General features: G+C 46.9%; 2 protein-coding genes across 3 annotated transcripts in view; one reads left to right on the top strand and one right to left on the bottom strand.

Moving 5' to 3' along the window:
- Positions 1 to 15,088, top strand: part of DENND11 (DENN domain containing 11) — a 51,923-nt gene extending 36,835 nt beyond the window's left edge. For both annotated transcript variants that reach the window (XM_043463895.1, XM_043463894.1), the window contains exons 5-9: positions 4,459 to 4,597; positions 5,440 to 5,571; positions 5,690 to 5,840; positions 6,360 to 6,428; positions 8,943 to 15,088. In XM_043463895.1, the coding sequence (XP_043319830.1) occupies positions 4,459 to 4,597; positions 5,440 to 5,571; positions 5,690 to 5,840; positions 6,360 to 6,428; positions 8,943 to 9,138 (687 nt within the window). In that variant the 3' untranslated portion in view covers positions 9,139 to 15,088. The remainder of the gene's footprint in view (positions 1 to 4,458; positions 4,598 to 5,439; positions 5,572 to 5,689; positions 5,841 to 6,359; positions 6,429 to 8,942) is intronic.
- Positions 15,089 to 19,774: 4,686 nt separating this feature from the next.
- The window catches only part of AGK (acylglycerol kinase), an 86,916-nt gene continuing 79,676 nt past the window's right edge, over positions 19,775 to 27,014 (bottom strand). Inside the window, exons 14-16 of the mRNA XM_043463893.1 lie at positions 24,754 to 24,824; positions 22,461 to 22,545; positions 19,775 to 21,168 (exon numbers count right to left, since the gene is read on the bottom strand). Of these exons, the coding sequence (XP_043319828.1) occupies positions 21,031 to 21,168; positions 22,461 to 22,545; positions 24,754 to 24,824 (294 nt within the window). The 3' untranslated portion in view covers positions 19,775 to 21,030. The remainder of the gene's footprint in view (positions 21,169 to 22,460; positions 22,546 to 24,753; positions 24,825 to 27,014) is intronic.

Raw genomic sequence — 27,014 nt, 5'->3', positions numbered from 1 at the left:
GTTAAAAGCTGAGTTACTCAAGAGGAAAAGAGGATTGCATAGATAGGCAGTAGATAACCAGTGAGTGGGGGAGGGGTTGGTGGTATACCTGGGCTTTTTGAGGCTGCCTGCCATGCATCCCCAGGGCTGGAGTAAGAAAGAGGGGAAAGTGACAGGAAGTGACATCTGAACTGCAGGAACTCAGAGGAGGGGCTCGGCGGAGGTGGTTCTCAGACCGCTTAGGGAGGCCCAGTGCACCTGGGCCTGGTGTGGGCAGGGCTTGCCTAGGGCCGGGGATGCCAGGAATAGCTGGAGTCTAGAATGGAGGTGTCCTCTGCCCCTGGAGCGATACCAGCGGAAGCTGGACCCTGAAACTGGAAGCCTCCCCCCACCCTCCAGTCTCCAGGCACTGCCCCCCATTGGCAGAACCTAACGGGCAGCCACCAGGCATGAGAGTCCGGCAAAGGTAGTTTGAAGATTTCCCTGGCGTGTGCTGCGAGGCAATAACTAAGAAGCTGTCAGAGGATCATTAGGGCAATTCCGGGCCTGTACTGATGAAAACCTACTTTCTTTCTCTTCACTCCTAACTCTGACCCTCTTTTTCCTTCTGAGTTCAAGGCTGTCTCCAAACCCACAGGGAGGTGACCAGCATCTGACCTGGGTGCCCTAGATTCTTCTCCCCAAGATGCCAAGAAGGGGACCAAAGGGAGAAAAAGTGAAATCACCTCTGTTTTTTGCCTTATTGTGGGCAGACATTGTTAAACCCTGGGAGATGCAGGAAAAAGGATACCTTAATAGGTTGCAGGTAGAAATGTGAACAGTCTTCTTTAAAATAAAAACAATTTGTTAGTGCTTTATTAAAAATCAAAATATTCCACCCTTTGATCTGATAGTCCCACTCCTAGAGATCTGTCTTCTATCTGTAAACCACCAGAGTGTCATGATGTCTGTATGAACATGTTTAATTCAATATTGTTCAGAGTGGTAGACAAATAGAACACTCTGTATATTACATAGCCATTCGGAATAATGAAGTAGAGCATAACTAGTTGACAAGGGATGCTTTACTAGGAAGTATTGTGAGAGAATAGCAAAGAGCTGAAAACTATATATGATGTTATCACTTTTGTAAAATAATCACTGCCTTGGGTATGTACAAACATGTAGATATATCCATATACACACATGAACATATATACATATATGTATCCATGTCCACATACACACATGAACATGGAAAAAAATATGGATGGGTGTGATATAGGTAATTAACACATATTATCTTGGGGTGAGGTGGCTTTGGAGGGACAATGCTTATATATGTAAAAGAGGAAAAGACCAGGGGAAAAAATGACAGTACTAATTAACATGGTATATTTGATAGTCTGTTCAAATATATCACACATGTGTACATATGAAGAAATTGTTATGTAACCTCTCTATTGAAATATAACATTTGTCGCAACTGGTTGAAAGCTGTAAGTTTACTATAGGTCAATGAATTTTTTACAAAGTGAACAGATATATAAAGAAAATCGTAAAATAAACTTATAAAGTAGAGGTCAGATCTAAGCAGAGGGAAGGAAAAACCTGGAAGGTGAGAGGAAGGCAGGATGATGGAGACCTCTCTGAGCAGCCCAACAACAGCTAGTAAATGCTCCCCCAGGGAAATAAGGGAGTGAGAGAGAGAAGTCGGGGGACTGAGTCCCAGGAGTGGATGGATTTCCTAGGGGGATGAAGGTGAAAGGTGAGGGATGAAGTGTGAATCTGAGGGACCTACCAGCGACAGTTAGGGAGTAAGAAGAGGATGGGGTGCCTGACATGAAAAGCTGGAGGGAAACCTAACGGTAGGAACTGTGCAAGTCCAGAAGAGAAGGTTCTCTGTAAAAGCTCCAAGGCCCAGAGAAGGGAAATGTGTTGAGGTGAAAGCACAGGAGAAGTGTGTGGTATCATGCAGTCGGGGTGCAGCCTAGCACCGTGTCTCAGCAGAGAGAACGCCCCCTCGCTGGGCTGCTGCCCGTTTGCCCTGGCACAGGCCATGCCCAGCGCCCCAGCTACTTGTGGTTCCCAGAAAGCAGCTTGTTCTCATACCTCAGGGCCTTTGTACACTCTCCTGCCGCCCCCTGCCCCTCTTTCAACGCAGCTCTCATCAGGCTGGTGTGCCTGCTTCTTCCACTGGCTTGTAAACCACACACTTTGTCCTGGAAGTGACCTTCCAAAACATTCACAGAGCACTTGGCTTGAAGCCTGGTGTCTTGTCAGTGACAGTTGCGTCGTGTGGCTTTCCCATGTGCCAAGTGTTGCACACGAATTTTCTCAAGTGTTTCTTCTAGTCGTATGAGGGATGTGATGATATAGCCCCATTTTACAGGTAAAGAAAGTGAACCAGAAACGTGGGCTGGCTTTCCTGAGGTCTCCCTGTCAGTGAAGGGCAGAGCAGAACCCCGGTCTCCGACTTCCCCTGGGTCAGACAGAGCTCATGCAGTTGCTCCTGGAATATGTCCTGGCTCCTCTGCCCGCCTGGGAGGCAACCCTCAGGGTTGAGGGGTCCTGGCATCCAGCACTGAGAGGAGGCGGGGGTGGAGTTGGGACAAGGGGATGGAGTTAGGTATGGGGGTGGGGTTAGGTGCAGGGGGTGGAGTTAGGTGCAGAGGGTGGGGTTAGGTTCCAGGGAGTAGGGTTAGGTGCAGGAGGTGGGGTTAGGTGTAGGTGGGTGGGGTTAGGTGCAGGTGGGTGGGGCTAGGTGCAGGTGGGGTTAGGTTCAAGGGAGTAGGGTTAGGTGCAGGAGGTGGGGTTAGGTGTAGGTGGGTGGGGCTAGGTACAGGTGGGGTTAAGTGCAGGGGGTGGAGTTAGGTGCAGGGGGTGGGGTTAGGTGTGGAGGGTGAAGTTAGGTGCAGAGGGTGGGGTTAGATATAGGTGGGTGGAGTTAGGTGCAGGGTGGTGGAGTTAGGTGCAGAGGGTGGAGTTAGGTGCAGGGAGTGGGGTTAGGTGCGGAGGGTGGAGTTAGGTGCAGGGGGTGGAGTTAGGTGCGGAGGGTGGAGTTAGGTGCAGAGGGTAGGGTTTAGGTGTGGAGGGTGGAGTTAGGTGCAGAGGGTGGGGTTTAGATATAGGTGGGTGGGGTTAGGTGCAGGATGGTGGATTTTAGGTGCAGGGGGTGAGGTTAGGTGCAGGGGGGTGGAGTTAGGTGCAGGGGGGGTGGAGTTAGGTGCCGGGGGTGGGGTTAGGTGCAGGGGGTGGGATTGGGTGCGAGGGTGAGGTTAGGTGCAGGGGGATGGAGTTAGGTGCCGGGGGTGGGGTTAGGTGTGGAGGGTGGAGTTAGGTACAGAGGATGGAGTTAGGTGCAGGGGGTGGGGTTAGGTGCGGAGGGTGGAGTTAGGTGCAGGGGGTGGGTTAGGTGCGGAGGGTGAGTTAGGTGCAGAGGGTGGGGTTAGGTGTGGAGGGTGGAGTTAGGTGCAGAGGGTGGGGTTAGATATAGGTGGGTGGGGTTAGGTGCAGGATGGTGGATTTAGGTGCAGGGGGTGAGGTTAGGTGCAGGGGGGTGGAGTTAGGTGCAGGGGGGGTGGAGTTAGGTGCCGGGGGTGGGGTTAGGTGCAGGGGGTGGGATTGGGTGTGAGGGTGAGGTTAGGTGCAGGGGGATGGAGTTAGGTGCCAGGGGTGGGGTTAGGTGTGGAGGGTGGAGTTAGGTACAGAGGATGGAGTTAGGTGCAGGGGGTGGGGTTAGGTGCGAGGGTGAGGTTAGGTGCAGGGGGGTGGAGTTAGGTGCCAGGGGTGGGGTTAGGTGTGGAGGGTGGAGTTAGGTGCAGGGGGGTGGAGTTAGGTGCAGGGGGTGAGGTTAGGTGCAGGGGGTGAGGTTAGGTGCAGGGGGGTGGAGTTAGGTGCCGGGGGTGGGGTTAGGTGCGAGGGTGAGGTTAGGTGCAGGGGGGTGGAGTTAGGTGCCGGGGGTGGGGTTAGGTGCAGGGGGTGGGGTTAGATGCCTGGGGTCCCTCTTCCAGCGGGGTAACCTGTAATCCGTTCCCACATGTCACCTTGCATGGGAGCTGGGTCCCTGTACGTTGGGGTGTCACCTCAGACAGGTGACTCATCCTTTCCTTCCTCCCTGTGCTTAGTCACGTTGGGAGCTGAACCGTCTCACTAAGGTGTCTGTCACCTGGGCGAGACTCAAATATTACAATCCAGTTTCTCTTCCTCTGCACCGCTTCCCCAGGTGAAGTAGTTAATGATCCTAAACACTCACTTCGGTGCATCCGGAGAGCTGCTGAATGATAGAATTCTAGTTTAAAGATAGGACTTTCAAAGTAAAAAATACTGTTTTATGTAGAAGTAACCATCCCTTAGTGTATCTTTTTAGTTATACCTTGGGGTTTTTTTTTTTTTTTGGTGGGAGGGGTGGTTAGCACACACTTGTATTGAATATTTTTCACAATATTTCTAACAAGCTTTTCTTCTCTCCCCCTCACCCACCTCTGTTAATTTTTTCAGATCACACACCCAGCTGGCTGCATGTCTCAGTTTATTAAGTTCTTTGGCGAACAGATCCTCATCCTTTGGAAATTTGCCTTACTTCGAAAGCGCATTTTGATATTTTCTCCCCCTCCAGTGGGCGTTGTGTGCTATAGAGGTAACTAGAAGCCAAGGTCAGGGACACTGCCCAAACTCCCTGGACAGAAACTGCTCCCATTCTTTCCATTGTTGACCAAGGTCAGAGGGATTGATCCGTATCAGGGGCTCACTGATTTGAAGCCCTGGAGGGCTGCGGTTGGATTGATAGCGTAGAATGTGGACTCTGGCAGTAGGGAAGATGGATCGGGTGGCAGATGAGTAGTCTGGAAAGAGACAAGGGCCTGGGTTAAAGCAGAGAGGATGGATTCCAGATATAAAGAGAGAAATCTGGCAGAGGCTGGTGTCAGATTGGGTTGTAAGGTTCTGGTGTGTGTGAGAGGTCAGGGCGGAAGAGTCTAGGATGCCAAGGACGGTAGGGCCACCAGCCAGGGAACTGAGGAGGAACAGATAGGGAGCGGTGTGATAGAGTCCACTTGGACACTATATGTGTGTGCAGCTCTGAGACTTTCTTGAGGTGGACGCTAGGCAGTAATCTAGTTGGGTCAGGACCTTGGGGGACAGGCCGGGCTGTCTGTGCTGTTACTTGGAGAGAGTGTGAATCAGGAGGGATGTGTCAGCGTGGAAGATGCTGGCCCGGGAGGTGAGCTGGAGGAGGAGGAAGACAGAGGAGGCCGAGGGGCGCAGTCAGGAGAAGGGAGGGGACCAGGAGAGGCACGGTTGTTGTGGGCAAGGGTTCTGAGAAGGGGAAGGTCACCAGTACCACGTCCTAAGCAAGATCTCCCGAGAGAAAGACTGACCCGTGTCTGAATGGAGCACTCTGACGATGCTGGCAGCTCAGAAGGCGGGGGGCAGGCTGGGAGGGGGGGACCCCGGGCGCCCTCACCTCCGCTGTCCCGCCAGTGTACTGCTGCTGCTGCCTGGCCAACGTCTCCCTGCCTGGCATCGGGGGCACCGTGCCCGAGTCCAAGCCTTTCTTCTACGTGAACGTGGCCGACATCGAGAGCCTGGAGGTAGAGGTGTCTTATGTGGCCTGTGAGTACAGGGCCCGCCCCATCCTGCCCGTGCTTCCCCGGCAACCCTCCGGGGTCCCTGGTTCCCTGTAGGGCCACCCTGTGGAGGGTCCCCGCCTCCTGAACCCCGGCTCCCGCAGGCACCACAGAGAAGATTTTCGAGGAGAAGCGGGAGCTCTACGACGTCTACGTGGACAATCAGAACGTGAAGACGCACCACGACCACCTGCAGCCCCTGCTGAAGATCAACAGCGCCGACCGGGAGAAGTACCGGCGGCTCAACGAGCAGAGGTGGGGCTGGGGGAAGGGCGAAGGGGAGCTGCCCGTCCCCACACCCGAGGGGCTCTGGTCCAGCCCCCATGCCTGCCGCCCCTTCCCTCTGTGCACACTTTTGCCCATCGGCCCAGGGGTCAGGGGGTTGACGAAGCTCCCCAGCTATACTGATGGGTAGCAGGCATGCCTGAGCCGACTCCTTTCCGGTGGCCTCTAGGATCTGTGAAGCCCAAGGTAGCACCTTGGTATCAGTGGTGACGTAAATGGCTTCATGGCCTCCCCCCAATTGTATGACAATCAGGAAAGGCTGTCCCTCGTCCTCATTACCCAGGGCCAGGCCTAGCCCTGGACTCCAAGCCCTGTGCTTCCCCTTCTCTCCCTGCCTTTGGCCGGGGCAGGGATGGGGGTGTTGCCCTGGGTTTTCAGCCTTCTTCCTGGGAGGTAGTGGCCCATGCAGATGCCCGCCCAGTGACCTAGCCTGGGGCCTGAGGTCCTTGTAGCTGTGCCAGAAGCTGATGGTCGTCTCCTTCCCAACAGGCAGATGCTGTTATATTCCCAGGAGGTGGAAGAAGATTATAACCCTTGTGAAGAGGACCTCTTTGTGCTGTAAGTCAGCCTAGTGGTGGTCATGGGCCTCCCTGAGGGTCCCTTGGCGCTTGACGGCTTTAGCCTGGATCCCTCCTGTGTTGGGCTTCGCTGGTGGCTCAGCGGTAGAGAATCCGCTCGCCAGTGCAGGAGATGCGGGTTCGATCCCTAGGTCGGGAAGACCCCCTGGAGGAGAAGTGGCAACCCAACTCCAGTATCCTTGCCTGGGAAATCCCGTGGACAGAGGAGCCCAGCAGGCTACAGTCCACAGGGTCACAGAGAGTCAGACACGACTTAGTGACTCAACAACCACCACCTCCTGTGTTACATGCTGCAGTGCAAGGATGCCCTTCATTGCCCTTAGAGCTGGGTTCCACAGTCAGCCTGAGCCCCGAAATGCTGTTAGGGGGGCCCAGAAGAGTTCAAGAGCAGGGAAGGGTTATTAAGAGAAATGGGAGCCCCAGGAGTTGTCTTCCTGTTGGTCATTTACACCCAGATGTCCGCTGCATACAAGCTGTCTCTCAGGATGCAGGGGCTTGTCATCCATTGCTGCCTTTGAATAGAGCACTTTCTTATATGGAGTATTATGGGATTGTCAGAAACTTAACTCTTGAATGACATTTCTTCCACCACCAGAGCGGCTGGTGGTTGGGGTCTGAGCCATGGCCTCCTCAAGGCATTGATTTCATTCATAAGTATCTGTGTGAAATAGTGCCAGGTGATAAGAACAGAAGTGTAATTGAACCGGAAACAATTCTGCCAGCCACCTGCTTGGTCTTCCTACTTGGGATGGGGAATAGCTCTTGCAGTTAGAACTGTTTCTGCCTTTGATATTGGCTTTGAGCATCTGCCTGCAATGTAGGAGACCTGAGTTCAATTCCTGGGCCGGGAAGTTCCCCTGGAGAAGGAAATGGCAACCCACTCCAGTATTCTTGCATGGAGAATCCCATGGACAGAGAAGCCTGGCAGGCTACAGTTCATGGGATCGCAAGAGTCGGACACAACTTAGCGCTGTCTTTTAATGTTGCAACAAAGGTACAGTACTTTGATTCTGATCAAGTATACTTTCTAATGTGTACCTGCTGTTGAGATGTAAAAGTGTCTGGAAGCTGAGCAGAGAGCCAGCAGTCTCGTCAAGGCTTTTGAATGTCTGTCTATTGACTCTGAAATCCCTGACTGCCCAAAGCTGCTTGGGGCACTGAGCACCTTGCTCTGTGGAATACAGATGAAAAGTCTAGACTGTTACGTTATCAGACTATATCTGAATACGGCACATATATTCATATAGTACTATAAGTCAGTGACACTCAGATATGCTCTGTGCAAATTAAAACAAAAAAAGCCATCAAAGTATTGATTTCTCACATAATTCCACAGTGGTAAGAGAACAGACTGTACGATTTCAATACCTTTAGACCATGAAATTTTTGCACCTTGTTTTATGTCCCTGGATATGTTCCAGTGTCTCCTGGTTTATAGTCTGTGGGAACTTGAAGTGAATTTGTATCCTACTGTCATGTGAAAATTGTGTAAATTTTAATTACGTTGAATTGGTTCTTAGCTTTTCTGGTCTACTATATTCTTGTACTTTTCTGTCCATTCTAGTAATTTTTGAGAGTTTGATACTGAAACTCCAACTAAAAATGTTAATTTATCTGCTTAAAAAAATAATCGTAATATATAGTAGAACTATATGTAAGTTCCACTTACATATAGTTACATATAGGACCTATATTTAAGTTCCACCATAGTGGAACTTTGTTCTGTGTTTTCTAGGTCTCCTATAAATGTTTATCATACTTTCATAATTTCAAAAAAGAAAAAGCCATCTGAGGAACACACCGTTATACACAGATGATGGTGCGCTGTGGAGATATCGGTCCCTCTGCCTGGCTCCCCCTTCTCCATCACTGCCTGCCCCCCAGGGCTGGCTTCTGACTCCCCAGTGCCTGCCCCAGTACCTCTGAGCTCCATCTTTTTTGCGTGGTTAGCTCAAAGGCTAGAGAGTCATTTTAAGAGTCAGAGTCCTTCCCTGCGTTGGGAAGCCTCGCCTCTTGTCACTGGCTTTAATTACCCACCCAGGGCTTTGAAGGTAGATTTCAGTTTCTCACATTAAGTCTTGACCTCAGAACTGCATTATCAGGTTTTTGCTTTGTTTTGTTTTTAATATTTCTCTTCCCTTTAGGACTAAGCAGAAAGAGAGGAACATAGTTCATGGGGCCTCTCTCTACAGCTGTGTTTAAACCTCTAGTAACCTTCCTGTAGATTTCTGGCAGGCAGGCCATCACTCACTCAGAGATATTGCTAATCATAGAATGGCTTAACACCAGTTCTTTGCTGACCTAAGAGGCACTTGAGTAACTCTTTTAACTTTTATCCTGTTTTCTTCTTTTAAAAGGCTTGTCTGACTTTTGAAACCATTTAAACGTATAGTGAGCAAAACAGTATAGTTTTGGTTCCCCATGTGTGGCTTACTTGGTAAACTTTTGTGCTTTTTCTGCCCTCCCTTTTCCATGTCTTGTCTTGTGAATGCAGGTTTTTCCTGGAGCAAAACAACCGGATATTTCAGACTTTGTTGGAGGTGTCCGCCAGTCAAGACAAAACTCTGACAGCTGAGCACGCCCGGGGCATGGGTTTAGACCCCCAAGGAGACCGGAGCTTTCTTATGGACTTGCTGGAGGCCTACGGCATCGATGTCATGTTGGTCATTGACAACCCCTGTTGCCCATAGGAAGGATGAGCCGCTATCACGTGGGGATGGCCTGATTTCTGATTGACACACAGGAGTATTTATACTTCCAACAAATGTAGTTTTTGCATCTCCTTTCTTCCCTTCTTCCCAAGAGGTAAGATCAGAGCGCCTTGATTTTGGAGGTTGCTGGAAGCTACCACTTTCCTAGCTGCTGCTGGGTTCAGTCTTGGGAGTTATCAAAGCAGATTCTCTCGTCTCCTCGTGATTGACTTGAGGTGAGGGGGGAAGGCCGCCTATCACCAGGAGCTCTGGACACCCTGGCTGGACTGTTGGGAAAGTCTGTCTGGTCTCTGTCATTTGATGTATCAAGAATGAGCCCACAGTCTGTCCAGCGTGGCCTTGCATATCCATCTGCCCAAAGCAGAAGCTAGACCAGATGGCCTTCCAAGGTTTTTATCAGTTCTGGGAGTCTTGTCTTGCGATCAAATTTCCTTTCTGGTTTATTAGAGTAAATCTGTGTTTTCTCTGTTCACATAGAGACTTCAGAGTGGGACAAAGGATGTTTTTGTCACCAGGTATGAAGCTTCTCTAGACAGAGGACAGGGAGTGGTGGCTTCTAAGTCAGCTGAAAACTAAAATTGTAAAAATGAAGCCTGGAAACCTTTCTCTTAAGTTAATGGTGGCCGCTCCACGTCATAGTTTTGTTTCTCTGAATTCCCTCCTGGGACGGGCTGGCACATTCCTCCAGGCCGATATCAGCAAGAATGTGTACCAGTTAGGAGCCTTCATAAACAAACTTCTTTTTAGCAGAGACAACATTCGTCGAGCTAGGCAACTGGGACCAGAAACGCACCAGACTCGTTAGAGGTGGCGTGCCGGCACCAGGGGCGCGGCTGGGAACCCCGTGTGTGAGATGAGTTTCTCTGCTGTGCTCGGACCTGGGATAGCTCCTGTTGGCCCTGCTTGTTCCCTTTGGCTGGGGTGTTCAGTGGACGTCAGCCGCAGTGAGACAACCACGGTTTGTTAGAGAAGCCTGCTCCTGTGAGTCAAGTAGAGGTCTTCTGGGCCAGTTCAGGATTTCGACTTGGGGTCCTGGGTTGTTTGTGACAAATAACTTCTTCCCCTTCACTGTTCCTACCTGACTGTGTTATTGGAAAAGCTGTCTGTGTATCTGTGTCCGGGACCAAGTTCTAGCCAGGCTAGTGTCAGAGAGAAATAACTTTCAAATGGATGGATCATGTGTCTTGTCTCGAGACTAGCTTTGTAGGGCTTGTTGCTTTATTCAGAACCATTCTCACTGCAGCTCCCTGATACAGAATTCAAGATTAAAGAAGTTCACATGTGGAAATGCAGACATTGACTAATCAAGGGTAGTGTCTTTTATGTAAATATATAAATAAGTTTGGGCATTGAAATGTAAACTGTACATTTTTCTTTGTGGGTTTAGCCATCATTTCAGTAGTATATTTGTTTACAGAAGAAAAAAGGAATCCGTTTAGAAGCTGAAGCTTCACTGCCTTTTTCCTTGAAGAGTGGCCATCTCCTCTTATTCCTGGAGAAGGAGCAGCCTTTGTAACTTGGGTCAAGTAATGGTTACTGTTAGTATTATTGGAAGGTTCAAGGCTTTCTAAGTTGGGATGGGCGGTCAGAAGTAGGGGTGGGGTAAAAGGAAAGGTCAGGTTCTCTTGGAGGACAGAGGCAGGCCCTCATTCTGTGGAATCAGGGAATTTGTTGGGCAAATACTCTTTGTAAGCCCTTCTGTTCTAGAGGGCTTCTGCATGCGAATGCTTTTATTTCTGTGCGATTGTAACTCCAGGCTTAGATGTGCTGATGTACAGGTAATCAGATGAAAATGAGATTCCTGTATTTCTCTTTGAATGGCGGGCCCAGGGTGCCTCACCCCTTCTTGTAACTCCATGCACTTCTAGGCAGCCGTCCATCTGGCATCCCCTGGGCTGGGAGTGGCCCTGGGAGAGGGTGCACCCATGCGGCGGTGCCACGTCTGAAGTCGAAAGCAGCCTGTATTCGGCTGACTCCAGAGCAGAACCCCTCTGCTACCCCCTGCCAACCCGCCTCCCCAGCAGAGTCCTTTGAAGAGGGTACCCTAGCGCTGGTCCTTCCCTGCATCGCCAGCTTCCTGGTGAGGCCGGGAATCTAGCGCAGCGCCCTCTGCTGGGCTGCAGAGCACGCTGTTACCCTGTGTTACCCTCCTCACTGACATCCCGGAGAGGAGGATGGAGCCTCTAGGAGTTCACCTTTCGCAGTCTCCCTCCCCCGCTCCCCACCCCCACCTTCTTCCCCAATCCCTCGGGTGAGCAGCACGCCAGCATCACTTGCTGCCAGGTCTCTGCAAGGGGAATTTGTTGGCGAGGTACCAGGCAGGGCTCCCTGCACAAGGACAGCAGAAGCTAGGAGCCACCCAGACCTGCTTTTGTGTCAGAGAAACCATCTGCTTTTGTTTGGAAGTCACTGGAGAATGTCCTTCTCTGTCCTCTGTAGAAACAGGGCTTATTATAATACTACTGTGACCTTCGGGAGCTGGCTGGGAACCTCAGGTGTGGGTACATTGATTGATGGTGACCTTCTGTCCCTCTCAACTCTCAGACCTCCTCCTCCCAACTTTGTGCCAGCTGGCTTGGTCCTTCTGGGGAACTTTAAGTCTGATCTGATGCCAAGCTGTGCGTGTGTGTGTGTGTGTGTGTTCAGTCATGTCCGACTCTCGGCGACCCTGTGGTGTGTAGCCCGCCGGGCTCCTGTGTCCATGGTATTTTTCAGGCAAGAATACTGGGGTGGGCTGCCATCCCTCCTCCAAGGGGATCTTCCTGACCCAGGGATGGAACCCCCGGCTCTTGAGTCTCCTGCGTTGGCAGAAGCTGTGAGCCATGCCCTAAGCTGGAAACATTGCTACCTTGAGAAGTGGGGGCCACCGGGTCATCCTTGGATGAAGTTAAAAGAAATTCTAGGTGGTCAGAGTCCTTGTGGGCCTAGAATCCAGGCTTGGAGTTTGCTGATGTCTAGTCGGATATGACAAAGTTCTGACAAAATGGATTTTTTTTCACTTGTGCAGACTTGGCAGATGGTACTCTTCAGCCTTTGGGACAATGTCCAGTTGTCCTCTGGGTTAGGACTCTTCTAAAGGAGTCAGAAATGGTAGGACTTATCGTTCCCCAGACCAGAAAGTATGGGGCAAATAACAGTTCAGAATTGGCTTTGGCTTTTGCTAAGCATGAAGCACCCCTTAGGCCTGGCATAGATCCCTTCTAAGGTAAGTGCCCATACAGTCCTCAGTAAGTTATGATTGCTGTGGATTAGGAGGCTGCCTCCGTCAGTCATCATGGCATTGTGTCTTCCATTTGGCTGGAGAATGTAAGCTGAATTCATTGATACATTGATAGAAATCATTTAGCCTAGGAATTTGCATTTGTAACTTGTTTGTCCCACGTGAAAAAGATGGGAAATTTAAGTAGAGCACAGGGTGCAGATCATTCTCAATACCACATGTGAAGAGTCATTGATCAGTGTAACTACCTGTTTTAGCTAGAAGATAAAGGTAAAGATAAATGAAACCATAGCTGAACCACTTTTTCATTCTGGTGGTTATGAGGGCAAACTTGCTATTTGTCTTAATACACTGAAAGCCCTTCAAACAGAGTAAAAAAGATGAGCTTACTCACCTTTAAACCAAGGCCTTTGGGGAAGCTTTTGCAAAGGGCAGTGATGTGAAGTTTTCCTTAACCTTTTAAAGGCAGTACAACAACCCTCCAGGAAGAAGGGGATCTCAGGAACTTGTTTTTGTTTTGAAATGAAACTACCCAGGTGGTGCAAGTGGCAAAGAATCCACTTGCATCTCCTGCTAATGCGAGAGACATGGGTTTAATCCCTGGGTCGGGAAGATCCCCTGGAGAAGGAAATGGCAACCCACTCCGGTATTCTTGCCTAGAAAATCCCATGGACAGAGGAGCCTGGTAAGCTACAGTCCATGGGGTTGCAAAGAGTCAGCCCTGACTCTGGACTGCTAAGTCAAAGAAGGAAAAGAAACCAGAGAGCCCAGGGAATGAACTGAGGTGCTCTCTCCCATCCCAGGAGGATCGTACTCACAGAGGTGCGGGAAGCGGGGGGTGCTGCTGAATAAGACAGTGTTCAGCTTGACCGTGAACTTGCCTTGGTGTGATGACAAGTTCTCCACCAGGCAGGAAAGTTAGTGATATGGGGACCAGTGTGTGTCAAATGGGCTTTCATCTCCCCACTAGGCTCCTGGCTCTGGGCCTGGACTCTGAACGGGCCAGCCCTCGGTCTCTCCTCTGCACTCCTGCGGTACCTGTATGTGGTGCCCTGTGGTGAGGCGCCTCAGCAGGCCAGCCCACCCCTCTCATTTCAGGAAAGCCCTTTTGTGATTCAGGTGTAGGGGAAGAGGAGCTCAGGGCTCCTTTTTACTCCTAAGTCATGGATGGATTTTTAATATTCCATTTGTATTACTAATATACCTCTGTTCCCAGGAGCTACTGGAGGGCCGAGTGTGGTGGAAAAAGGCTAACTGTGAATTAAGTTACTGTTTTTCTGATAAGAAGTGGAAGTTTATTTTTATATTGATATGACTATGTGATGTATTGAGGATGCACATGTTGAAATGGAAGGAAATGTCAAAACAATAATCCTGGAAGAAATGGGCATATTGCAATTTGGAAGCAGCTGAGACCCGCCCCCCCCCCCTTTTTTTTTTTATTTAAATGTTCTGGTGAGTGAATAAGGACTGTCCTGTGAAATCTAACAGCCTTTTGAGGAGATAAAGTTTACAGTCCTATGGAGGATGACATACAGTCACCAACCTTAATAAGACTCTTTTATGAAAGTGGGTGAGTGTGATCAGGCTGATTGCTAGGCCTCTTAACTGGAGGGAGTCAGAGGTAGTTTTATAACTCACTTTAGCTCATTTTTTTGGAGCTGGAATACAGGGGCTGTTGGATGAAACTGCACATTTAGAAAGGAAATAATTTTCTAGTACTATACAGAGAACTGATGATGGAGAAGTAAAGCCCTGCTCTCATCTCTTTAGCATTTATTCTAGAAGCTCAGCACTGAATGGGCTTTTAGAGGTAATAGGATCTCAATTCAGGAAATGTATTTAATCACCATAAACAGATGGGTATGAACCACCTCTCTTTGCTCTAGAATGCTTCTTTACACTAACGGTACATCTATTTTGCTAAGGACAGTTGGGGGATGTGGAGGTGGGGTGTAGGGTTTTATGAACTAGCCAGAGATGATCCACAAAATGAAAAATCCACACACAGGTCACTGAGTTATCTGGTTGTCAACATATATCGTTGACATTGGAGTGAAAACTCCTTCCTTTGTCCAAATCAAACAAAGATTTTCAGTCTAGCCCTCCAAGACCAGTGAGTAAAGCTGTAGATTCTGTGCTTTTGAGGAGACTGGGTAGGAGACTTGAGGGGTGTGGGGTAGAGGAAAACAAAACGAACCTCCTTTGTACATCTCAGGCTTGTTGGCTAAAATTTTTTTTTTTTAATCGGTCTGACGAGTAAGTCTTTTCTGAAAAACTTGGGAGAAGTTCTGTGTTTTCCAAGTGTAAGATCAGCATAGCCTCCTCGTCGCCTTAAATGTCAAACCCCTATTTTGATTAATATCCCAGTGTAAAAGTCATAGCAATAAGAGAAACGGAATCTAGTTTTGTTTCAAGTCTTTAGCTCCTAGGATGAAATTAGTAAGACAGTTGATACATCTCCCTGAATGTCCTGCATCTGGCTCTGCTGTTCTCTCTCGTCGGTGGTAATCATTTAGAAGGCCTAAGGAAAGCTGGGGTTCATCCCAGCGGGTACATGTTTCTTGAACTGATTTTGTTCTGTGCTACAGATAACATCTGTGTATATCATATCTGTATATATCTGAACCAAGCTGTATGCAGAGAGGTTGATATAACTATATTTACAGAAAACTGTTTTTACGATTAAAATTCACATTTTAACACGAACATGTGTGCTGCACTCCTTCACCTGGCCCGAGGAAGGTGGTTTGTGATAGGAAGGAGCGGCAGCCGCAGGCGTGAGCAGAACGTATGGTGCTGACCTCCCTTAGGGTGACGGTGGAGGACACTGCAGAGGCTGGAGCCTGTCCTCCTTGAGGCTGAGGTCTGGATACACACTCTCCAGGTAAGGGAAACCAAAATTGGGAGTAACCATTCCCATTCCGTCCAAAAAGTCAAGACTGCGTGCTCTCAGGCACATCAGACGACTTCTGGAGGAGGACCCCCACCCAGACCAAGGCCTTTTTGTTTCACGTCTTCTTCCTACTAAAGTTCACTTTAAAACATTATGCACATACACACACACGTCTCATTTTTACCCTTTTGGGCAGTTACTTATTTTAAGGCAGTATAGAGTCAATTCCTAACACTGTTATCTCTCTGTTCTAAGCCAGGTTCCTACCTTCTAAGTGACGCGACCACATATTACCTAGCTCCTTGGGTGGTGAGAACACAGCTGATCAGTCGTGTGTGTAAAGCACTGGCGCATAGTAATCACAACCGTGCATTCACACTGGCTGTGGGGTTAAGAAGACTTTATACTAGGCTATATTTAATATAACACATCTGCCCTGTTTTGAATAGAAATGCTGTTGGTTTTTCGGCGACGTCTGTCTGACATAAGGTTTGTACTAAATAGAAGGTGGGGGGGCTCAGGTTCTCATTGGATCCCTCTGCATTCAGGTCTGGCTGACTTGGGAGCGTCTGGCATAGTTGTGTTAAACATCCTTTACGTGGACCTTATACAGAAGGACAATGGCAAGAAGGCAGTAGATGATAAGGCAACTGTGTTCTCAGTTAAAAGTCTGAATCAAGAAAACACAATTTGAACTAGAACATATTTACATTTAAAAACGAATAAAAACACTAATCTGAATTAAATATCCTTCCCCAATCCTATGTTCCATTATTTCCATAGAAAAATTAGAATCACTAAACAAACACATACCTGCTGGTAGTCAAGATTCTGTGCTGGTCTTTGCACTCTATTATACAACCAGTATATGCCAGATTCTCTTGGCTCATGTAGAGACTGTATTTTCTCACACCACAGCACCCCCTCCCTGGCACATTTGGATCCGTCTGCTTTTTGTTTCATTAGTTTTTGCAAAAGTACAGCTTTTAACGCCACTCTAAAGAACACAGAGGTAAACAGGTAAGCATTATTTTATGGGCTTTTTAAGCTGCTTTTCATGGTCTTTTCGTAGCTGCTCTGTAATCCTTTAAGCATGTGGTCTTCCCTCTCCACAAGGTCCGTGGGTGCAAGTATATGCACTGTCCTAAAACTGATCTGCCTGAGAAGTCTGCCAATTCTTCTTCCCCTTTTCCCTTCCTTTTTTTTTTTTTTTAAAAAAAAGTGCCTTAGGTCTCGTCCACCTTATTGCAGTGCATTGCCCTCTGGAGTATTTGATATAACAATGTCATGCAGTTCTTTGAGTTGCATAACAGAATCTTTCTATCCCATCTGCTTATTTATCTGTTTACATCTATAATGTTAAACACTGTCTCAGCTGTAAATAACATGCTTTTGGGAGGAGACAAGATGGCAGTGTAGAAGGGCGTGAGGTCACCTCTTAAGGAAACACCGAATCACAACTAACTGCAGAACAGCCATCAACAACAGAACACACGCTGGAACCCACAAAAAAGATGTCCTACACCCGAAGAGGCCACAATCAAGATAGAATCAAATCCCACATGAACTGGGTGGAGACCCACAAACTGGAAAATAATTATACTGCAGAAGTTCTCCCCCAAGCGTGAATGTTCTGAGCCCCACAAAGGGCTCCCCAGCCTGCAGGTCTGGCGACAGGAGGAGGTGGCCTCAGAGAATCCAGCTTTGAAGACCAGTGGGGTTTGACTGTAAGAATTCCACTCTGGGAAGGTACAGAGTCTCACATACATGAGGATTCAGGGGAAAAAAGCAGTGACCTCATAAGAGATTAGGCCAGACTTACCTGCTAGGATTGGAGGTTCTCAGGCAGGGGGCAGGGACAAGGACACTGGTTGTGATAATTCTAGGGAACACTTATTGGTGTGAGCCCTCTTGGATGCCCCCATTTTCTCACCAAGACCTGGCCCCACCCAACAGCCAGTGCTAGGACACCTCAAGCCAACCAAGCAACAGAGCAGGAGCAGAGCTCCACTCAGCAACAGACAGCCTGCTCAAAATCCTGAGAAAACAGCTGCCCAATAAAAACAGTCCCTGACAGCCTTGCCCACCAGAGGGGCAAGACCCAGCTCCACCCACCTGTGGGCAAGTACCAGCTTCTCTCACCAGGAAGCCTGCGTAAGCCTCTTAGATAGCTGCACCTGGCAGGGGCAGACAGCAGAAGCAAGAACTACAACCCTACAGCCTGCAGAATGGAAGCCACAATCACAGAAAGTCAGACAAGATGAGATACCCCAGAAGAACAACAAGGTGAAGTAGACTGGCAATCTACCTGAAAGAGAATTCAGAGTAATATAGTAAAGATGAGCCAGGATCTCAGAAGGGGAAGGAGGCACAGATCAGGAAGATACAAGAAATAGTTAACAAAGACTTAGAAGATTTAAACAACAAAGATGAACAATACAATACAATAACTGAAATGACAAATACACTAGAAGGAATCAATGGCAGAATAAATGAGCTGGAAGATGGAATGGTGGAAATCACTGCCGTGGATCAGAATAATGAAGACAAGAATGAGCAGAAGTGAGGACAATTTAAGAGATCTCTGGAACGTTAAATGCAAACAACATTCACATTATAGGGGTCCCATAGGAGAAGAGAAAGGACCCAATAAAATATTTAAAGAGATAATAGCTGAAAATTTCCCTAACATGGGAAAGGAAGCAGTCACTCATGTCTAGGAAGCACAGAGTGCCAGGCAGGATAAACCCAAGAAGGAACATGCCAAGACACATAGTAATCAAACTGACAAAAATTAAAGACAGGAAAATTAAAATCAACAAGGGAAATGTAACAACATACAAGGGAATTCCTATAAGGTTAGCAGCTGATTTCTCAGCAGAAACTCTTCAGGCCAAAGGGAACGACACAATATATTTAAAGTGATGAGAGGGAACCTACGACCAGGAATACTCTTCTCAGCAAAGCTCTTTATTCAGATTTGACAAGAGAAATTGCCTACAGACAAGCAAAAGCTAAGAGAATTCAGCACCACCAAACCAGCTTTGCAACAAATGCCAAAGGAACTTCTCTAGGCAGAAAAGGCCACAACTAGAAACAAGAAAATTACAAATGGAAAAGATTATCAGTAAAGGCAAACACAGTAAAGGTAGGAAATCATCTGTAAATGATTCAAATATTTCAAATATATCAAAACCAGAAATTGTGAGGAGAGCACAAATGCAGGATATTAGAAATGCATTAGAAATTAAAAGACTACCATATAAAACATATACTACATATAAAACAAAACTACCATATAAAACATATCATTTATATACAGACTGCTGTATCAAAACCTCATGGTAACGGCAAAAGGAAAACCTACAATAGATACCACACACAAAAAAGAAGAAGGAAACCAAACTCAATACTAAAGTTAGTCATCAAATCACAAGAGAACAGAACAGGAAGGGAAGCCATAAAGTGCAAAGATAACCCACAAACTGGAAGAAAATACTTGCAGATGATGTGAACAACAAGAGATTAAGCTTCAAAATTTATAAACAGCTCATGTGACTCAAAAAATGGGGAGAAGACCCAAAAGACGACATGCAGATGACCAAGAAACACCTGAAAAGATGCTTAACATTGCTAATTATAGAGAAACGCAAATCAAAACTGTAATGAGACATCACGTCACACCAGTGATAATGGCCATCATCAAAAAGTCTACAAATAATAAATGCTGAAGAGGGTGTGGAGAAAAGGGAGCCCCCCTACACTGTCAATGGGGATGGAAATTGGTATAGCCACTGTGGAGAAGCGTATGGAGGGAGGTTCCTTAAGAAACTAGAGTTATCACATGATCCTACAATCCCATTCTTGGGTGTATATCTGGAGAAAAACGTGGTTGGAAAGGATACATGCAGCCCAATGTTCATTGCAGTGCTATTTACCATAGCCAAGACATGGAAGCAACCTAAATGTCTGTGGACAGATGAGTAGGTAAAAGAAGATGTGGTACATACAGTAGAATTATTACTCGTTAAAGAGAATGAAATAATACCATTTGCAGCAACATGGAAGGACCTGGAGATTATCATACTAAGTGAAATAAGTCAAAGACAAAGATCATATGAAATAACTTAAAATACAAACTTACTTATATACAAAACACAGACCCACACAGTGAGAGAACATACTTACTGTCACCAGCAAGGTGGGTGGGGAGGATAGAGTAGGAGTTTGAGCTCAACATGTACACACTGCTCTATTTAAAATAGATAACCAACAAGGACCTAATGTTGGTTGGGAACTCTGCTCAACACCCTGTAATAACCTAATGGAAAAAGAATTGAAAAAAAAAAAAAAAAATACACATACATGCATAACGGAATCACTTCGCTATACACCTGAAACAATACTACTATATAAAATAAAAATATAAAAACAAAAACTTGAGTTAAACCGAAAAAACAAAGGGGTTTTTCAATAAAATCAACTCAGGATAAAGAGTATTCTAATAAAATGTTAATTTTTAATTTTCAAAAATTTATATCAATTGCATTTCAATAATTTATAACATTTATTCTCTTGTGAGTTGACACTTGAACTAAAAAAAAGTTATTTCCATTTATACTTTTTGTTGGCAAGGTGATAGTTCCAATAAAAAAAATTTCAAGCATAAAAACATTACATTATGATAGCATTCTTTGCAGAAAGGGGTATGGAAATATACATATAAGAAAAATCGGCATTTTTCAATGACTAAACAACTTACTAGCTTATTTTTGTAAATGGATGATGAGTGTCAAACTGCTATGTATCTCAATTACACTGAAAATGTTCAAAAGAGTAATGTAACAGTTTTATTTTAAAATATCAATATTTACATGACACTAGAAGGTATGTACTTTGGCAACTAACTTCCCATGAAAAATTTTGGCTGTCAAAACTGCGAATGGTTACATGATTTTTCAAAATATTTTTAGGACGTACATGACCAGAATAACAATGTGTGTGGACCACTGCTTTACAGGACCGTCCCATTCAGTTCGGGGGATCTCTCCTAGTAGAACCACTTGGGGAGGGTGGCCGCCTTTTAAAACGTGCAGATTCCTGGGCTCGGCCCTCCAAACCGAGTTACTAGATTCGGGATGGGCCCCAACTAAGTCAATTTTCAACATGCACCCTAGGTGGTTCTCTTGCAAACTGACATTTCAGAAGCAGGACTGCAGGGTGGAGGGGTGGGGAAAGAGTATTTGACAGTATTTCAGCCATGGCTGAAGAGGGACACACCTCCCTCTATGCTTTTTGCTTGGGCGGAGTTGGAGCTCATCAAGTCGCAGCACCCGTGGAAGGGCCTGGGAGCGGGCGGAGTGGTGGGAAAGCAGGTGGCTTGCTTCCCAGAAGACCCAGGACGGCCGCGGGACCCAGCGCAGAGGAGGATCCTGCTCCCCACCAGGGGGCGCTGTCGAGGTGGAGCCCTTCTCCGGCCACTGCGGGTGGGGATTTCCTGGAACTAGTCTTAGGAAAAGCGGTCTTCAGGAGGGGCCGGGCCATCATCACAGCGGAGTCGAGCATGCGCTTGCTGGGAAGCTGGCTGCAAAGCTGGGAAGCACTGAGAGGGGGGTTGGGGGGGGGGGCGGTGCTACTTGCCGTGAACCGGCCCTTGGGGTCCTCTGACAACACTGCGGGGGACAGGGGAGGCCTCGGTTCCCTTTTGGTCCCGGGGTGGCTAAAGTGCAGTCTCGGGCGCCCACCTGCCGCCCGCTCACTGGGCCGGGCGCTGCAGCAGCTGCTCCCTCCTGCGAGGGTCACAGAAGAACTGCAGTTTCCTGGGGAGCAGCTTCACCTCCACGGGCATCGCTTCGTACTCCTCACTGTCGATGCTGAAGGCGCCCCCGGTGCCCTGTGCAGGGGGAGAAGACTCAGAACAGCTCGCGCCCACAGCTGGCTGGGATTCGTCACACTCTGAGCATCTGGGCAGGGTGTTAGGGAAAACCGCACCCTCTCTGAGGATTTAGCTTCATGTTCTTTAAAAAGAGATTTCTGTGCCTGTGTCAGACACAGGGCTGGTTATGGAAATAGGGGGGCTTCCCTCATAGCTTGGTTGGTAAAGAATCTGCCTGCAATGCAGGAGACCTGGATTCAGTCCTTGGGTTGGGAAGATCCCCTGGAGAACGGAAAGGCTTCCCACTCCAGTATTCTGGCCTGGAGAATTTCATGGACTGAATAGTCCATGGGGTTGCACAAAGTTGGACATGATTGAGTGACTTCCACTTCACCACCATGAAAAAGATTTAAGTGGCCTCTGCCTCCTCCCAGAGTATTTTGGGATTTGTGAAACAAGGTTATCATTTTCAAATGCTTATTGAAAGACAGGGTCCTGTCCTATCTTTAAGGAATTCACTTAAGATGTGTATGTCCTTCTCGGCCCTAATCTTGCCCAAATGAAAAGTGAGCAACACAGCCAGTTCTCTTGGGAAAGCCATTACAGCCCCTTGATTATTTTCATGGTTGTTCTTTAGGACTCTCTTACCTTTATACCAAAGGTATAGCACCATTAATATTAAAAATTCTAGAAAACCCTTCCATAACTCATGCGTGTAAGTCAACATTTGCTGTGTTGAAACTATGGTGCCAGCCACTGTGGGGACACCTTCTGTTTTACCTACAGTCCTTTTTGACCACCTTAGTTTAACAGTCAAGTCTTCAGAGGACATCTGTAGTTAACTTTTTTCCCCCACTTATAGGTTATTCCACATAGCTTGGCATTTCCCAGTACAGAAAAATTTACTGCCATCCTGAAAACGCTTCCAGATCATTTTTAAAAAACGTGAAGCTAGAATTCACTATGGACATTTGCAAACTGGAGAATTCTGTGGGTTGTTATAGTAACCATTCGCATAATTTACATTCAGAAAAATAAAAGCTCAGGAGACTGAAGGATCACTTTACAGAACCTTGGCTTGACAACACTGGAAGTCTTCAGGAGCCAAACTCTAAACTTTTGACTCAGAAGGGGCTTTTCTGCCATCTTTTCAGGTCTCCCTTAATATAACCCAGAGCCTGGCAAAGCACTCAGCATGTATGAGGTACCTAAGGAAGGGTCTGTTAATAGGAAAGAGGGAGGAAAAAAAACAGAAAGGAAGACCACAGAGGAGAAGACCACCAGCTGTGGGGCAGCTCACCCCTGCTCACCTCTGGAAGAAGCAAAGTGCAGCGGCTGGCCTGGAGACACTCGGTGCCCTCGACATGCAGCTTGGGATCGCTCACCTTTTTACTTCTGTTGGTACAGGAGAAAGCAACCTTGGAAACTAGTGCTGGCAACTGCACTCGGCTGCCAGAACAAAGCAGAAGTTCTGCGTGTCTTTGGGTAAAATCAAATACATGGACTCACAGTCTCTTGAACCATGGGGGTTCTGTGAATAATTTTCCCCCCAGTACTTCTTGCTTAGTGTTGAGATACATTCCAGATTGAGAAGGTTTATTTACTGAACAGAACTGTGCATGAAGACTGATTTTTCTCTCAACCGATCTTTAAGTGTTCCATGTATACCTAATTCTTGGGCTATTTAAAAATCCCAAGTTTAAAAATTGGAATGAAATGAAATACTTTAGAAAAAAGTACTAAACTTTTGATATTTGGTACTTCTTGTGAGTCTGTGACTTGAAAGAGAAAATTTTTTATTCTGATTTAAACTAGATGGATTTATATGAACAACCAACCTTAGCAGCTTTTGTATGGTTCTCCGTATTGATATAAACAGTCTACTTAGAATTTGGAATAAAACTATTAGCCTCTCTACACACACACACACACACACACACACACACACACACACACACCCCTACCCACCCCCCACCCCCCATGTATATACACCCTGCAGCTAGTCAGAATCACTGGGAAATGGGTAAAAGCTAATCTATGGAAATCAGTCCATCTTCATCACTAATTGCTGGAGAAGGGATAGGTTACCCACTCCAGTATTCTTGGGCTTCCCTGGTGGCTCAGCTGATAAAGAATCCACCTGCAATGCGGGAGATGTGGGTTCAAACCCTGGCTTGGGAAGATCCCCTGGAGAAGGGAAAGGCTATCCACTCCAGTATTCTGGCCTGGAGAATTCCATGGACTGTACAGTAATTCCATGGACTATATAGTCCAAGGGGTTGCAAAGAGTCGGACACGACTGAGTGACTTTCACTTCACTTATCATTAATTAACAATAGTAATTCTTTTGATGAAACATCGTCAATTTTCTAAAGCAACTTTTCAGTGTTCTAATCAGATACTCAGAGGAAGCAGACACGCTTGATTTCGCTTCCTGTAGAGACCAAAAGGAAACTATGTTATTGCTGCTGCTGCAGATGATGACAGCAACCATGTGCACCATAATGACTTCATCTAATTTAAGCAGTATCATCAGTTTTTCTTTCCAGTTTTGGATGTCAGCATTATAAAGGAGATTCGAATATAGCTGGTCCCACGGACTTGTGGGACACTGTGTAGCTTCTGGACCCTTCCTAGGAGAAGAAAGACTTTTTCCCTTTCTCCCTTTTACTATAGTTACAGCAAGTAAACCAAAGGCTGCAGAAGCAGCTATTCAGCATCTGAAGAACTGGTACCCAGGGCGAGAACAACACAAACTGAGCGAAGCCATTGTGCTGCGGTGCTGGCACAGAGAATGAGGCAGCCATGGAGACCCGGCCGCCGCAGCAGCAATGTCTAATCCTCACGTGGGCGCGAGAGGGAGCTCCGAGACAGAGTTCAGAAAAAATGGAGCAGATTCCAGTTGGCATGGTAACACACAGCCTTCTCAGTTGCTCTGAAGTCTGGCGGAAGGCCGAGAGCATCCTTAACCAATAAAACTCTGGCAGAGGTATGGCTTAACAAATCAGACAGGACTTGGGAGGGTCTTTTGTAGTGGAAAAAGGGAAAAAAGTCTGGAAGATGTCCAAGGTACTGAATACCTTTTCATTAATGCCCTGGGAAAAGGCAAGGTGAGCTGACATGAATGGTAACCAGTGCTGTGAAGTACTTCATGCTTATAAAGATTTTGCCCACACAGTCCCTCATATGAGACTCAAAAACAACCCTGAGAGAGAGAGGCAATTATGTTATTCCACTCCAGGATTCAGGGAAAGTAAAGGATCATGAGGCCAGTGAGTGGCAAAGTCAAGATTTGTATCCAGTAGTTCTGACCCTGAGGCCAAAATTCTGGGCAGGATACCATGCTACACTGACTCCTGTCATTTCAGTCAAAAGACCAAGACAGCTCCCAAACTCTGATCTTCCCAAAATGCAAGCGGAAGGCCAAACTAGGAGACGTGCACTATGCATGCCAACCCAAAAAACAAAAGGGTGCTACAGTTGCCAAACCACGCAAGTCTTCAGTGAGATCTCTGCTTTGGACTTTGTGCGCACTCGGATTGGTAAAGTCTGAGAATACAAACCACTTAAAGCCTCACTGCCTACAAACACCAGTCCACTTACCCTAGAGTGATGAAGTCTCCTTTGCTGACGGTGTTGGGTTCCATGCAGATGTTCATAAAGTCTTCTTTGCTCTGAAGGGTTAGGAAAACTAACGTTAATGATCTGAATTTTGGCCTATGGACCCTGTTGCCCTCTTCGCCTCGGAGGGTCATGGTCGAACTGTGTATTACAGAAGGGACTTAACTTTCAATGACTTAATCCTGAGTATATTTTCAGTCCTTCTTCTTTCTTTTTACATTAAGACCTTTACTAAAGCATAATTTATATACCATAAAATTCATCTCCATTGCTTTTTTTTTTTTTTTACTACATACACAAGCTAGGTAAAAACTCAGGTTTAGAGGTTGGTCAAGTTCTGTCACTTGCTGATAATCACAATTGTTACAGTCTCGAGGGTCCTCTCCCTGGTAAGCCTCTCTCCCAGCAACTCTCAATCCTCACTGTATGTCAGCATCACACCACACCAGCTTGATCAGCTTCTTGGTGTGAAGTATCTGGATTTTTTAACTCTCTACATGCAGACTTAGTGAGTGACCAGAGTTGAAGAGCAGCAATCCATTTATGCCATGGAATAGAAATGTTTTTAATGCAAGAGTTGTGGGTTCGAGCCCTGGGTTGGGAAGATCCCTTGAAGGAGGAAATGGCAACCCTCTCCAGTATTCTTGCCTGGGAAATCCAATGGACAGAGGAGCCTGGCGGGCTACAGTCCAAGGGGTCGCAAAAAGAGTGGGACATGACTCAGTGACTAAACAACAACAAATGTTTTTAAAATGCTGCATTCCCAACCACAGAATGTTCTAGAAGAACTAAGCTACAAGCAAGTGGCATAAAAAAAGACTTGGTTCTTTGGCCACTGCTGAAATTTACTACCAGTTGGTAGCAAGCAATACAATCTGGCCCTCTATAAATCAATCCCAATCCTTCTGGGTCTGCTTCAAATAGAATTTCGTTCTTTTTGGAAAGGTTCAAAATTCATAGCCGCAGGGTCATCCCCAGGCCTCTGCAAGCTGTCAGCCTTTGCCCAAGATTAAAGGGCTCAACCAAAGCACAACTTTACATCTCAACCAGGAATTACAAAATACAGAGGGATAACTCTGCTCTAAGGTTACCTCTTACTAAATGACTTATTGTCATCTTTGTACCATGAACTTTTCTAAGTGCTAGGGTCCCCTCAATGAACCAGAAACACGAACATTTCTGCCTACAAAGAACCTACATTCTATCGGAGAAAGCGAAAGGGAGAACAAAACACAACCATAATAAAGTAATAAATGATCACATATATTAGAAGTATGCTAGAGTATATCAGTATAAAAATAGCAAGCTGGAGAGTATGTATATTAGCATAAATGGTATAGAGTATATTAGAAATATTATAAGTACATTATAAAAGAGATAAAAGGTGGTGTTGGTGGCATTTTTAGAGGAGCCCAGGTATGCCTCATTGACGAGGTAACCTCTAGGCAGACACCTGAAGAAGGTGCAGGAGCTGTGGAAACCCGGGGCAGTCTTCAAGAACTGTCACCAAGGTGGCTGTTAAGTTCAGACTCGGCCCCATTCTCAGAGCTTAGAGTTCAATAGATCTGGGGTGGGTCCCAAGAATCTTCGTTGTGAAAAGGTCCCAAGCGATGCCACTGCTGCTGATCTAAGGCCCACACTTTGAGAACCACTGGTCTAGGGACGCGCAGTCCATACAAAGGACACTGGCAGGGCCGGGGCCTTCGGTGGGAGCAGGTCTGACAACATGGAGCCGGCACGGCTGGAGCAGAGTGGGAAAAGGAGATAAGAGGAGGCGAAACCAGAGAGCATGGACACTGGACCGCCCTACAGGGAAGCTGGCCATTAGGCTGAGTGAAGCAAAAAGCCACTGGAAGGTCTTAAGCAGAGAAATATGATGTGCTTTTTTTTAAAGGCTCTCTCTGGCTACTGTGTTTAGAGGAGCAGGAAAGGGGCAGGGAGACCACTTAGGCACCTATTGTAGTAATTGGGCTAAAATACGACCCTGGCTTGGAATAGCTGGCAGTGGAGACTGTGACGTGCTGGCAATACTCATTAACAGAAGGTGCAGCCACTAGGATTTGCTCGGAGGTTTCAGGTGTGGACACGGAGTATCCAAGATGTTTGCCCTGAACAACTAAAAGAATGGAATTACAATCAGCTGCGCTGGAGGAAGAGTGAGAATAAGGCAGTTTTCAAGGGGTGGGAGGGAAGATCAGGAGCTCAGGACATGCCAAGACTAAAATGTATATTAGACATCAAAA

This window comes from Cervus canadensis, chromosome 3, assembly GCF_019320065.1.
Source record: "Cervus canadensis isolate Bull #8, Minnesota chromosome 3, ASM1932006v1, whole genome shotgun sequence".
Lineage (NCBI taxonomy): Eukaryota > Metazoa > Chordata > Mammalia > Artiodactyla > Cervidae > Cervus > Cervus canadensis.
This window is presented reverse-complemented; position numbering and strand designations above follow the sequence as displayed.